This window comes from Fulmarus glacialis, unplaced genomic scaffold, assembly GCF_000690835.1.
Source record: "Fulmarus glacialis isolate BGI_N327 unplaced genomic scaffold, ASM69083v1 scaffold2546, whole genome shotgun sequence".
Lineage (NCBI taxonomy): Eukaryota > Metazoa > Chordata > Aves > Procellariiformes > Procellariidae > Fulmarus > Fulmarus glacialis.
In genome coordinates this window covers 43811-59167 of record NW_009216018.1, presented here as the reverse complement: position 1 = coordinate 59167, position 15357 = coordinate 43811, and the positions used below count along the sequence as shown (strand labels likewise).

Genomic DNA, 15357 nt, shown 5'->3' with positions numbered 1-15357 from the left:
AAGTGCGATTAAATATTTGAGAAAGTCTCACGCGGTGTTTTTTTTTGTCAGTGTTTTATTTTTAAAAACAGGTGAATCCACTTTTTATACATCATTGCACTTCAACAAATACACAGAACACAAGTTCATGCATCTACAGTTATGCACATCATGAGAACCCTGTTAGGTCTATTTCTACAATCTTTAAATCATGAGAAATTACAGTGTCAAACTAAAGAGTATAACTAGTTGCATAGAATATCACCATGCTGTAACATTTCATCATTTAAACAAAACAAAAAAAAAAAAAAGAAAATTATAAAAGTTTGCCTGAATTGAATGTACAAGAATATGTTGAACACATCAGTGCAAAAGGATTTGAGAATTTACATGAGTTAACAAAAAAAAAAATCACTTAAAAAGCAATCATATATATATATTTATAAACTGAAGTCTTGTTTTTGTTTTCAACTGCATTCCACCACCACCACGTCGAACCATTCCAGCTTTTGAAGTCTGATTATAGGACACCCAAGTCTCTCTATATAGGTTAAGCCCTTAAGATAATTTCAATTTATATTACTTCTCTAAGTACCAGAACAGTATAATTCTCTCATCTTTCAGACATACAGTAAGGAATGAATATCAGCAGCTTAAAAATGAAACACAATTACTGTATTTTGGTTTTCCCCCTCCCCCAAAATATAAATATATACTGTATATATTTTTAAGTTTTGCTGTACTTTACAAAAATTATCACTAGATGGCAGCAGTGCGTTTTAGAGCTTTGCCAATTTTAACAGCTACAGGAAGTAAAAAATGGCGCATGCGTGAACCGACTTACTACTCCTAATGCTTAAATAGATTAAGGAAAAAAAAAAAAAGCAACATTCACAGCACATCAAGCCCAAAATAGTTTACACCTTCTACACTGAAGCATTATTAAAATTTATCTGGCTAGGTCATCCTTACAGGAGAGGCTAAATAAGGCATGCTTTAGACAGTCATATTGTTGCTCACTTGAAAAGGAGGAAAAAAAAAAAAAAAAATCAGACAGAACTGGAGTTCTAGAACCAAGAGTTCCAACCCTTAAATTTAGCAGGTCATATTGCCATCAGTCTCTCAGAAACTTAAAGCTCTAAAAAAGAAATGAGAAAAGGTGCTAGTCAATGCCCGGCAGCATTTTCAACATCACGTGCCACAACAGCGTGCAATCAAAGCGCTTGACATCCGTTTCGGTCTTAAATGAAGATAAAGGCTTCCCAACCAAGGTTAGCGTCCAGATTTAAGACTGAATGAGGAGGGGTTTGGGGTTTTTTTTATTAGCAATAGCAGTGGTTATGTAGAGTTTGACAGCTATGGGATCATTAAACTACCTGCGTATTTTATGAAAGAAGTCTTTCGATAACCCCCAGTGCTCTTTGAAGCGCGGCAGGAAGGCCGCTGCCATCCTCTGAGCAGCTGGTAGCTTTTAATACGTGGAACAAGTTATGTCTACGCACCCCAAGCACTACAGAAAAAGGAGGGCGTTAGCCTGACCGTTTCCGAGCTGTGTGCAAGTCATACTTACATGATAAGCATTTTTAATTTGTGTTTCTCTGGCGTAAGTTTTTATCTTTATGATTGTTTGTAGAATTGGTTTTCCTGGAGAAATAAAAAAAAAAGCACCGAAATCAATCACAACTTTAGGGAAAAGCGTCTTTGTACATACTAAGTTAAACGGCATTTCATTCTTCCTCCTCTTAAGTGGCTAAAGACAACGCGACTTTTAGGCTGTTTGCATGTTGCCGCCTTCTTGCCCTGTGCAATTCGCCTCCTACAGCTGTCATTCTGCTTCCTAGTTTTACTGCTTCCTTCTTACAGCTGAAGCTCCCCCCACCCCGATTTGCCACTTGACTAAGATATTTGTAAAAAAACCATACCAAATCTGCTACACCAGGCAGTCCGGGAGACCACGTGTGGCTTCAGCACAAATATTTGTTTCTAACTCCTTCAGCAATATTTGTTTTTCTAGCAAGGACCTTGCAGGTATCACTTTTCTTTATTCCAATGCTAACAAACAACAAACCAAAGGGCCCATTACCATTAGTGATGTCACACCTAATATCACTCTTATGTGCCGTAAACTGCCATAAACCCTCAGATTAAGCCCAGTAGTATTTTTTTTCTTAAAATGCACTTACATTGGCCCAGCTGGTTCATCATCTGCAGCAAGAATTCCGACGCAATCCAGGGGAAAGACAAGGAAAGGAAAGAAAAAGAGAGTCAGTCTTTGCACCGAAACACCGGCTGAACTGCGAACAGCAAACCGATCTATCTACAGCATTAAAGGCCATTCCACTTGGTAGTGCAAAGATTCATGGAGTTATTTTTCTGGATTCAAGTTTTAATGGCAGGTATGTTGCTTCAATGGTTTTAGTTAACACTTTGAATGCTTGTCATGAAGAACTGCAACTGTAGCGGACAGATTATTGCAATATGGTCAGACTCATCTTGTCCCCAAGTTCCAGTGGTTCAATCTCAAAAAATTGATGAGAAGACAAACCAACGTTTCAGTTGTAAAATCCTGCTGGTTGTTTTCTTGCATTGATTTTTTTTTTTTTTTTTAAAATACATTTTTTTAAGCCATCCTTCAAATGCTCATGGGTAATTACTGGTATATACACAACAGGGTATATACACCATATGCTCCTCTTCCCCCATGGATGATACAACCTCTACGTGCTCCATTTTTCTCAATGTCTAATTAGAACGGACCAGGTTAGGAGGAGGTTGAAGGTGCAATACTTATTCAAGTATTTTGTCAAACGTAGTCCTTGGATAGCAGCAGGCATCGTGCATCCGATTGAGCACAGGGCTCAAAGCACCAGGAGAAGTCAGGGGTGTTGTGATACCTCCAGACACAACAGACTTCAGCTACAGAAGACTGACAGCATTGTTCTGCCTGTGTCTCTTGGCAAAAATATTCTCTTTTAAGAATTGGAAAAAGATCTGCCAATGAGTAATGTTTCGCATTAGCTCTTTCATGACCAATTGAACTTTTTTTTTTTTTAAATGGTAAAACAGCTTATTTTGCCCCCAAGCTGCGGTACAGAAGACAGAAGTGCATTTAAACAGCAGTACAAAAATCAATCCAGAAAGTTAACGCTCCTGTAGAAGTATTTTGGGGGGACCAATTCAGGACCTGCTGTCTTTGGCATTCAGCAGTTGCCGTTCCCACCTCGTGCTAGAGAGATTTTTCACTGAAGTCTTTAAGAAACTCTCAGCAGGATTCCACAAGGGTGCTTAGTGCACATGAAGCAGTTATGGAAATTACAGTCTTAACAGTGTAGGCATCCGCATGAGCACACGCTAGGAGTAATGTCGGTCAAAGGGGACATTACTCCACCTGTACCTTCAAGGCAACGGATAGGCAAAGCCACCGCTAGCACAGACAGTGACCGGAACAAAAAAAATATTTCAAAAAAATAAAGAACTAACCACAAACCAAGAGCTTTACAGCCAAAATAACATACTAGCGACACACCAGTGTCCACAGAAGTCCATTACCAGCAACAGTACACTATCGGACAAGATACAGAGAGAACTAGGACTAGTAAGGACAACCAGACATCAATGTGCTGTTGTATATACAGTGGAGATATACAGAGACACACCAGGTACTGAAACACAAAGCACAGTAGAGTAGGCCTAGAACTTCCCTCCACAAACATCTTTCGACTCACGAAAGATCTTCAAGCAGGCTGCGCTACGTGCTCCGCACGCTGGCCGGGAAGAGCCTCGGACAGACAGCAAGCCCTTAGATCCCCCCACCCCCAGGTCAGAACTGCTACCGATGCCATTCTGCTTAAATCTCGGCTATCTCTGCTTTCTAACAAGCGTTGTCGACATCTTTGGGAGTTTGTTTGGCTGGACTTCAGAAATATCAAACTGCACCGTTAAGATACAAGCTCTCTCTCGCTAGAAAATAACCATTTTTCCTTCTCTCTTAAAATATTTAGATGCCTATTTCAGATAAGTAGTTTTGTGTGTTTAAACAAAAAAAAAAAGCTTCACATTTATAAAGGCTGCCATCGGGTGTTTTCCTAACGAAGACCCAACAAAAATGCCTACTAGAATACTTAAAATTATATGGTGGATCACCACCACCCATCCCTTTCCCATCTACAACCTAAACAGAGATAAAATAAGACCGAGGAAAATTTCTCTGTGCGTTACTATCCTGGTCAGCCATTTAGCTGCTGGAAAAGCATCCCCAGTACAGTACAGACAAAGACCGAAACCTTAGCGAAATCGGGGCAACAGAACAACAGAAAAATAAGTACAAAATTAGACTAAATAAAGATTAAAAACAGCAAACTGAAATCCAAATTAGTTGTGAACGTGAATGAAGAAGTTTTAAGAAAAAGTGTTAACATTATGACTTGTGCATTGTATAGACTGAAGCGGAGATTAAACAAACTCCAAAGCATGCAGATCTCTCACTTACCACCATTTTTTTAAGGGTATGATGCAATTGAAGGGGGGAAAAAAAAAGAAGTCATAGTAACCGACAAATATCAATATAACTCAAAACCTTTATGCCAGAAGAGCTGCTCTAGTAACCGATTGTCTCTAAGAGTGTGTAAAACCTATGGCCATAGAGAACATCCTCCCAGCATGCTGCTTCATTCCATTCCGCACCCGCAGGGCTCCCGAAACGCTGCCAGGTGAGCTGTGATTTTATAATTGACCACACTAAACCCCTCCTTTTGCAGGAATTTCCTTTTGAATTTGGGGGGGATCTGCAGACTTCAAAACCCCCGTTGTTTATACAATACAAGATTAAAAAAAACCCAACCAGCCATGCCTTTCTTGTGGGTATCGTGATTATCTGCTTAGTGTTGCCCTGAAATAGCACATTTCTGAACCAAAAGGTTAGAACTGCTGCTGTCTTTAACACATTGTGTAACATGTGTAATCAATCCTTCCAGGCAAAAATATCTGGGCATTAAAATTGCAAGATGATGACAAATAGATTTGCTTTAGCTCCTCCACTTGTATTAACTGTCTGGGAATGTAACTCATGCTTCGGCAGTCTGAGAAGGGGGCTGTGTTTTGTGCCCCCCCCCCTTCACCTTTACTTTCAGCCTTAATTTATACGGCATTTTAGATGTTACTCAGTTTCTTTTACCTCCTTTGGAAAGCTACAGTATTTATTTTTAATATCAAATTAATCTTGTGTAGCCTCTTATGACTGGTGGAGGTTAAAAACGAAACACTAGCGGGTACTTCCAACACTAAGATTCAAATTTGTTGCACCCGAAGGGACTCTACGTTTCTGCTCGTGCTTCAAAACTTGCAAAGAAATCTACACAACGAGGAGTCGAGACCAGCAGCTTCAGCAATGGTTCTTGTACTGGCACGTGGCAACCCTCAGACCTGCCTTTACAGATCAGTAGCGAGCTGGAGCATTATTAAAATGAAACTTATGTTCAATTCCTGTTCAAATGCTTAAAAGGAAAAGCCAGCGTCTGTGGCAGCTTTGGGGTCCTGTGTTACAACACAACTTCTACGGTCTGCGAAGCAATTTGTTGGAACTGTTACAGAGACCATTGGGAAATTTTTATATTTAAAAGCTAGCTTAAGATTTTGCTTTCTGGGAAGAGAAAATTTGACAGTGGCTTGAAAATTTTTGAGAAGAACATTTATAAGAATTTAGATGTGTTTGCCCAAGTTGGAAAAATTAAAATGTTTTTTTGTAAATTTTTCAGATCTTAACTTGTAAAACATTCAGAAGGCTCCACATCGAGCACTCAAAGCAGTCCACAGCCACGCAGGACCGCAATGCTTTCTCACAAGGTAGCTGCTCACAGGGACAGGAGCGTTACAATCTGCATTAACCGCTTAGGGCTTTGGTTGCACACAAAGATTCGAAGGTGGCATTTACCACCACAACGCACGTCAGGTTCGGAGCAATGCTCTGCTCTGTGGCTTCACTAACAGGAATATTTTGGAGGGAGGGGGAAGAAGAGGTGAATGGAGATGCTCGTCTTGCTCCGTATAGCAAACCAATAAAAATAAAGCAGTTGCTCTGAAATGGAATGAAGGCACAAGCGTATCGGCAATGGAGACTCTCTGGCCAAGATTACTTACATTAGACTGGAGGAATTCTGATCCTATAATAGCATCTAACAAATTAGTATATAAAAGCCCAAAGGAGCCAGGCTACTCAATTACCACTGAGATACAATGATGCTCGCTGCTAGGTGTAGTTGACAGCTACAGTCTCGCAATGTGCCTGTCTGACAATTTTCTCCCCTTGATAAATTTTAAGCGTGGGAGAGAAAGGTGCGGGTAATAGGAAAAAAACAAAAACAAAAACAAAAAATAACTTGTTACAAGGTAAACCATTTCAGTGAAAACATTTTGTTCTTTAAATTACTTACAGTAATAGCAGGAACAGGGAAAGTCAAGAAAAAAAAATGAGTATTAGAAAGAATGTGGTGATATGGATGGAGCTTCTGCAGAGCCGGAGCAGAAAAACATTTATGGAAAGTCTTTGTATTAAGCTGAGAAATAAGAAGGGAAGAATGAAAAAGGACATGTTATAACCCAGTCACCTCATGGCTTTGAACTAAAGATCATGTAGAATTATGGATTTTAAAGTAAAAACTGTTTACATTCCTACAGGGGAATGTAGCCAAGAAGTTTTTACTTTCTACTTACCCCAGAACACACCCTTTAAAACAGCATCTTTGCTAATTTTAGGCTATTTGATCCAACAACAACAGAAAAAGCGCCTTCTTTAGGAATCTTTGATACACTACATTCAGGTCACAATGGCTGATCGCTACATCTATGAAAAACAAGCAGCCCAAGCTATACCACAGAGGAATAAAAAGCTATTTGCTTCCTTTTGTTGTCAAGGGAAGTCCAAGCAACTTGCATTCTGAGCAAAATGCATCAGCAGTCCCCTGCTGAAACCGTTTCCCACCGTACATGCAGTGACGTGCCAGTGTCTCTGGCCTCGACATGCCACGTTCATGCAGCTTTCATCACCAAAAGCCCGCTCTTGATGTTACAAAACCTAGCCGCTCTCTGGAAAAGGTATGTGATCCGTATATTGCTTTACCATGTGTAAAGCAAGTCAAAACTCTCCTTTTGAAAGGATGCGGAAATTCAAGCGCAATCTGCCCTCCCTTCCTCCTTCCAGCACATAATTTGGATGCAAGGGGGCTCACACCTGCGGGCAGATTACTGGAAGTACTCCCTGCAGTCACCTGCCCTCCCAGGAGGATGAGAATGCCCCTAATCCACAGGCATGACAGCAAGAACCTGCACCGGGCATCCGCTAAGGCCATCCTTGCACCATTTCTGGTGGAAATACGGGTTTCATGGGTGCAAACTTCCTTCTTCTGCTATACAGCAGCAGCAGCAGCAAAAATAAACTGAATTATGTGAAGGAGGAAATATTAGCAAAGGAGCTACTGAGCAGCCCTGTTCCGTGGCATAAAAAGCAAATAAACTAAAGACAAAAAGCAAGGTCCATGCAAAAAAACCCTGCAGTCAGGAAATGCCAAAGTTAAAGGAGTGTCCTCATCCTTCCAGCATGGCAGCGCTTCTAGACGGAGGTAACACCTTTTGTAAGGCCAGCGAATACAGTGGGAAAGAATAGACTGGGAAAGTGTCTCGTAACACAAAGCCCTTTATCCCCCCAAACTCTGAAACCTAAGCGGCCTCACTCTGCAGCTAAACAGTAAATTGAGAAGAACTGCTCCAAATTTAATCAGGTTATCTGTCACTCTACCCATCCGCCAAGAGACGAGGTAGTTGGCACGCTAAGACAGGTAATTTTTAGCCTGTGGAACATGGAGATGAGAGGGAAACGGAATTAATTCAATTGGCTTTACTTTGGCTGGCCAGGTAGAGTTCCTAAGCACTCTGGAAAGCATCCCAGACACCTTCCAGGATACAGATGTTTTCTCCAAACAGCCACATCCCCCACTAACAACTCGGTGCTTCTGTTCAGCATCAGTTACCAAAAGTCCTTTTCGGCACTTCTTTGTTCAGACTCACCAAAAAGGTACAGCCCCCAAGCCTTGCCTATTTTTTTTGTAGGCTGATGCAGCTGTAAGACCACTCGCTTTTCTATGAAGTTCTTACAAATATCCTTTTGCGTGTACACAAGTGCACTGCAAATACTAACACGGAAATTTCTGATCTGGTTTGTCAAAGGGTTATGTACTTCGGCGGTTCGCCTGGGAAACATCATATTCCTCTAAAAACAGTTCTTCATCAGTCAGGGCGGAGTGGGGGGACCCTCAGGATTTGCTGTCTCACTACCTTATGCTACACTGAGTCAGAGGATTCTTTGGAGATGTGGAAATGCTAAATAGTTCAATCCAGTTCCCAAAAAAGAGCAGCAAGATGAGCAGTTTCTGGAAGGTGGCACCTCAGTGAAGGCAGGCTAGTACAGCCGAGAAAGGTAAAAAGACTCAAATTAGGTGTGCCTGTTATTAGTGGAGTCTGGCACAATCCTGCTCCAGCTTTCAGCTTGGGCTGGTCTCCTCCGAGGGGATGACCGCGGGACACTGAAGGGCTGCCTGTAACTTGTGCAGGCTTAACTGAGCCAGCCCTGGAAACCACGTCATTTGGGTACTGCACGAGGCGAGAGCTCAGTGTGGGCACCAGCACCTCCCAGCAAGACTCAAGATAAATGCAGCTGAACTGCATTTCATCCTACACTGTTATCAGTCAGGCTTTGCACTGGCTGCAGGTGTACTTCTAGACTGTTGATTTAACAGTTCCTTCAGCTCCAGAAAGGCTTTGATTTTTCTGTATACAAGGGAAGTTACCACATTTAGTACCACTGTTTTTCTCCAAAACTTTTAAAAAAAATCCTTAAAGTGTCCCGAGTAAGTCATCTTTGCAGAAGGTCTATGCAGAAATCCTCACTCCCGAGAACTTCTCAACACGACAGACATTAGCCAGTACATCAGAGGTTCTCAAGGGGAAAAAAAAAGCCTGACTGAACATGGGAGACATCCCCCCTCCTCTCCCTAAGGTGAGATCTACAGCACCCCATGGGCCACCCCAAAGCATTGCAGAGGAGCAAGACTACAGGTACAAGGCTTGCACCCCAACATTTAGGCTGTTTACCGGTAGCAGACACCTTATCTGCAGGAACAGACAGCCTGCAGCAGGAGGACGTGCCAAGCCAAATGATAACGATCCACTAGGCAGCGGTCCAAAGTAAGATGCAAAATGGCCATCCATCCTCAAATGTGGCTGGGGTTTTTTGGCTGCTTCTACCTGCTACTCCAGAGCAAAGGCAGGACTTCAGAGAAATCTGATGACTAGGGCAGGTCCAGGGTTATTCCACCATAACAAGACCAGGAGAGGGGTGATGGTAGGGAATATGAAGGAATCTCAGTGTCTAAGGAAAAATTCAGAGTGGTCCAAGGACAAAATTCACATCCCAGCAAGAAGGGCCATCAGTGAGGTTGATGAGGCTACCGTTTTTTTCCCGTTAGCAAGCAGGCACTAACAGCTCAATCATTATTGCTGCAGCAGCTTCATATGAAGATCTGGCACAACCACAACCCTTGTCCTTAAAGCTTAACACATCAAAAGCAATACTAAAAAAAAATCTGGAAAATCAGCTGAGAGTTCAGAGAGATCACAGCTGTTGCCAAATAATATTTGTGTTAAGGAATATGGTGTTTAGACTAATATCTGCATGAGTTGCTGGCTCAGCTGTAGGCTCATTGATGTTACCCGCTACAGCTCACTGCAGCATGCGGAGGCGGATGTATGATTTTGGAAGCAGAGAGTTTAAATTCCAAATGATAAGCACGCTATTGCATTAAAACGTTAACTTTGGCATTTCATAACAATGTATTTAAAATAATAAAATTAAGAATAACCTAAGTAAAACATCCAAGTGTGGAAATCAGCAGACTATCAACGATTTCTCACATATGCATTTGTAAAATGCCCCAGCTTATAGGATGTTTCCCACCATGATATCACAGAAAGCTTCAAATGCCATTACAGAAAATGCAAGAGTATCCAAGGGAATGTAGGACTCAAGTCTGCCTTTAGTTGAGAAGTTACGCCGATTGTGTCTCTTCATCCAGGCAAACCTAATACACAGATATTGACTGTGATATTCAGTATTGGATTTTGTCCTCCAAGAAAGTGGACAGAGAAAACACATGTCCACCACAGAGGTGCATCACTCTGCAGGACTCAAGCTTAGCTGCCTTTAAAATAATAGCAGACTGAGCAAGCAAATTTAGTAACCTCAGTTACTTGGCTCATCATCTTGGACACCTCCATCAGAGATGATGAGCCTGGATGCCTCAGGCATCTGAAGAGCGGCCAGACCAGCCAGGAAAACTTCAGCCTTTGAAACAAACAGGTAGTGAACTCTTCACCTCCAACGTGTGCTTAATCGCACTAACATGGTGCATTGCGATCTGGTCAAGTCAAAGCCAATTTCTATTGGATTAAGTGCAATGAATATTTACATATCAAATTACAACCTGATATCTTGTTTCAGACCTTGTGAAACTTCATCAAATGAAAGTCTGAGATGCAGGGAACTATGAACAGCCACCAACATAGAGGTGAGATTCTCTCCGGCCATCCCGACATCAAAGTTAGGCCAACGTGGGATAACAATGAGAGAAGGGCAAGACAACATTTAAAGTGTCTTTTTCGAAGTTTTCTGGGCTGGTTGAGAGCCATTTTGAGGACAAACGGCTGGCCCTTAGCCATGAAGCAACTGTGTATAAACCCCTTAGCAACTGTGAAGCTGTTAGTTATGCAGAGGAACATGCACTACACGGTTTAAATTTTGTTGGATACACACCTAGACCAGTCTTAATGCATGCTCCATAAGCAGTTAGTAAATGCTGCTCAAGTGGTTAAGATCAAAAGCTAGTTTCCTCTAGGTATGCACTACTTAAGCCAGTTTTCATCTGCTACGGAAGTGATCCAAGCCTCAGCCATTCTCAGAGTACTAACATTTATTATCTGTTTCGTAAGATTACTTTTTTTTATTCTTTGAAACATAGCCCAGGAACCGTGAAGTTGTTTTTGCCCACGCTTCACAACCAGATCAGTGTTTCAGCACCTACATTTTCATCCCAAAAGGGCAAACGTCTTGCTGTGTTGCTATTGATCCCTCGTGCAGCTCGACAACAACTAGTCATTGCTGCACAACCTGCAACACAGCTGCCTTGGGAAGTTATCTACCATGCTAGAGGGCTCATCCAACGCAGGAAGACACTAGTGACTCAGCGCTTCCCGTACTGATTCAGCATGTTGCCCTCCACGTACTCTAAAGCACCTGCTCCATTACTTGGATGCGTCATGTTCCTACAGCACGATGGCATACCAGCCGCCTCTCATGAGGATTCCTTGGATAGGTTTTCTTGACAAACACTGTAGTAAGCAGCTAGGTGTCACATTAAAGCCTGTTTCTCAATGTGGTTCTTTCAAATGCCCATTTTAGCCTCAAACCGCCCCTTCCCCCCTCTTTAAAAAAGGAAGGTATGCAGAAGCAGCTCAAAGATGAAACAGTTACTACTTTTTTGTGTACCAAGCAGAGTGTAACTAATTAGTGCTACCATCAAACCTGATAATAAATAGCTAAATCTTTAAAAAATATAACTCAGTGGCTATTACAATTAGATATAGTTTCCAGGGCACTCCTTAAATACAAAATCAGTTACAGACCAAAATAAGAGCCCTACCCCCACCCTTTTAACATTGAAAACATGTTTTATTTCTGAAGCACCTCCGCCGCCCCAATCCCTTGAAGTGCAATGTTTCCTTACAAAACCTGCCCAGTGTCCAATCCAGATACCACGTGGAAGAGGGAGTGCCATCAGGGATTAGAGTGTTTCCAGCTCTCCCCTTGTGCTGTTCTACGCTCCTTAGGGCTGACGTGCAGGATTTCTCAGGGCTGATACAGCAGGAAAGAGACGGGAGCGCTAGACCCACCTTGTGTAACAAAAGCTTTAAAGGTAATGAAGTAACGGCCCTCCCACCCCGCAGTCCGAGATCTTGGGGAAATCCAGCGTTAGGACTTCACACAGCACTTGGACCCTCTGTGCTTGCTGGTCTTAATGTTTGGAGGGTGAACAGATGAGAAAGCAAAGAGCTCAGAGCTGAACGAACTGTGCCGCTGATCCTTCCTGCCACAAAGCCCCATGCTGTTCTGCTTCCACAAGTTCGCTTTGCCTTTTTTTTTCTCCCCCTCCCCTCCTTACAAGCGGCTTTGAGCACACTTACCGTCTGGGACTTCATCCGGCCGCTTCCTTTTCTCATAAACTACTATGATGACAACGAGGATAACGATTTCTGCCAAGATCCCCAAAAAGGGCCAGAGGGGAGCCAAGTGGCTGCGGACACGGAGGATGGTTGTGACTGAGACAGAGCCGACCTGGTTGGTTGCATTGCATTGGTACTCGCCAGGATCCTCATTTATCTGTAGGTTTGTGATGCTGAGCTCAGTGTAGTTGTCTTTATTTGAAATAAAGAATCTGCCGGAGGAGTTGTTGATGTCCTGATAAAAGGAGAAGGGTGGAAGAGGAAAAGAGCAAGAGCTTTAGTAAGTTCTGGTGCCTTTTCATTTCTACGTGATGGAAACTAGATTTGAGGGATTCTTCAAAGAGGCTGGTTCCTTAACGCAACAGAAAAGCCCACTGTCAATATTTATTCTGTATCTCTCACTAAAGTGAATTGTGCTTCAAAACAGCAACAAAAAAATGCCAACTTGACTGACAAGCTGTATTTTTATCCTACTTTAACAGTATCAGACATGAAATATGCCAGTGGTTGTGATCACGTAAGCTACCATGTTCTCAGCCTTTTGCTTCAAGAGAAACTTGAAACCAGTTTACAGCAGTAAGATGAAACGGGTCGACCTAAACAGATGAGACAAGTAACAGGACAGAGGATACATTCCCTAGTAGGCGACAAAATGATTTCAAAGTAGAGGGGGAAAAAAAGAAAAAGCAGTACCAGTTAAGATTATTCTACACCACATTAGATAGCATTTTCTAACTATTTAAGGAATGACGGCCTTAATAAATTTTCATCTTTGCTATGTTTTTTAAAAGAAACACGCACTGCTCACAGATTTGTGGTCAGGGCAGCCTAAGCCACCGACTTCAGGAATATTTAGAGAAGCTGGAATTCGAGCTGGAATTCAAATGTAGAATACTCTTTCTATGTTTGAAAAAAAAGACTTCCAGAGTTGCTTACGTTTAAAGAATTCAAAAGGGGCAAAACGTGACCAAGTATGGATGTTTGATCTTCCTGAAAGTCAATCTTGGATGAATTTATCAAACAACTTCACCAGAAAGACAGCGTTAAGGGAAATCTGCAGAACCATACAGGAGACTGATGACTCACAGCACTTGGTAAGTCACTCATACAGCACCGTCCCTTAAAAATTTAAGCTCACACTTAACAGTGAACAATCAACCCATACTATTATTTGCTTAACATTTTTTCTTCATCTGTCAATCAAATTGCTACCTCTCTGGCAGGTCATACAGCAACCTAAAAACAGGTGGGCTGAGGATTTAGCAACCTCCAGCTTCTCTTCTGGTATTCCAATTGCTGGTCAGGTTTTTTTGCTCACTAGATCAGTCGCCACATAGAAAAAATATGATCACTTAAACACTAATAGGTATCACTGCCACATCCTCATATTGAGTCTTGTGAGCTCAAACAGTAAAACTGGAAAACAGTTTGAGAAATTTATAACCAAATGCATTTTAAAATCACATTTCATAACTCACATTTTGCAATTTAAAGCAAATACCCTGAACATCATATCTTTCTGGACAGCTCATAATTGCCCAGCAGCAACACAATGAGCAACTCCATTCACACAGCAACAATATAAATATCTATTTTATACTCACTGCTGCTGAAAAATTTCAGCTTCACTCACTAACGTATCAGACTTCTGAGGAACTGCATTTCAAGAAGTTATAAGGCACCCCAAAGAACATATCCCTAAAACCAAGGTGCTCGTTTCCTTCCTTACTGGGGGTTTTGGCAGGTTAATAGACGCCTGACACCCCAGTTTTCTTACCTCAAATACTCCATTGACCTTCTTGCGCCACACCCACTCGGGATGCGGGAAGCCCACCGACTTGCAGTACATGAGTGCCTCCTGCCCCTCATTTTTATTTTCACTTCGCTTGTGGCCAGTGATGTCAGGAGTAGCTATGAAACAAAACAGAAAACCGCTGTTTACAAGTTGCTCATTAAAGAGTTATTTCAAGCTCTGAGAATTTGAACAGAAAATAATTGACAAGTTCCCTGGAAGCTGTTGCCTTTCCCACACCAAGCCCACCTTACAGAAGAAAAACTGCGATTCCCACATCTCTCCAAGCAGCATCTCAACTGAAGATCTGCAAGAACATCCTTCAGGCTTGGTTTGCCAGACAAATTGAGGGACGAGGGAGAAATATCAACATCAAACTTGAGTTATCTACCACAAACCTACAAAACTAAGACAGCCCAGCTGTTCCCCAGTGCAGGAAGCTGATAAACATCCACCTCTCCCCACCGCCCAGGAGGTCCCTGCGGCTCTGCAGTACCTTCAGCTTCGAAATAGAGCTGTCAGAGATTCTGGTTACAACTTGCCCATCGTGTCAGGATTCTGAACCGATACTGTCATAACACGAATTTCTGAAACCTGAATCAAGGTATTCTTCCTTGAGGCAAGATTTCAGATTTGGTCCACCAACATGCTGTGACTTGTCACACTTTACGCTTGTTACACCTTACAGTGACACTACTCCTGGGCACTGTTGGGTAGCTGTAATGCAGCAGAAGTCAAAATCCCTCCAACAAAGATCGTTTCGTTCAGCCTACTCACAAACACATATATTCTAAGGAGGGTTGCAGGTGAAGCTGGGCACCACAAGCAAAACACAGCCCCGAATATCAGCAGAGGGTTTTCTAAATTAATTTATCTATAAATAACGTCACTGCGGTTTGCCACGTTTGTCACAGCAGCCTGTTGCAACCTAATACCTCATGAGAGATTACGGTGGATCAATGGACTGCCTGAGCTGAACCTTCGCTTAAGCAGATGGCTTTGGTGCCGTAGTGACCACCTTTAAAGCCCATTCGCTTTCTAGCTTGCTAATTATGTCACACATGGCCTGCTGTGTGATTGCAGGACACTGATCTGTTAATCCAGCCAAAGTCCAATCTGAGTGCTCCAGGAAAAAACCCCCAGGCACTGGAATTTATTATAAGGGTCTATTCCAGGAGAGTTCCCTTTACCACTAGCAACGCCTACAGACAGGTATAGAGAGGGAGCACAGGTTTGTGACAGCTTATCTGCAGCTGCAAGCT

At 42.3% G+C, this 15357-nt stretch overlaps 1 protein-coding gene across 1 annotated transcript in view; it reads right to left on the bottom strand.

Annotated features, from left to right (window-relative positions):
- Nucleotides 1-37: 37 nt before the first annotated feature.
- The window catches only part of NPTN (neuroplastin), a gene marked incomplete at its 5' end in the record, with an annotated part of 33944 nt that continues 18624 nt past the window's right edge, over nt 38-15357 (bottom strand). Inside the window, 5 exons of the mRNA XM_009579116.1 lie at nt 38-1117; nt 1550-1623; nt 2163-2184; nt 12265-12538; nt 14081-14214. Coding sequence (XP_009577411.1) covers nt 1563-1623; nt 2163-2184; nt 12265-12538; nt 14081-14214 — 491 coding nt within the window. The remainder of the gene's footprint in view (nt 1118-1549; nt 1624-2162; nt 2185-12264; nt 12539-14080; nt 14215-15357) is intronic.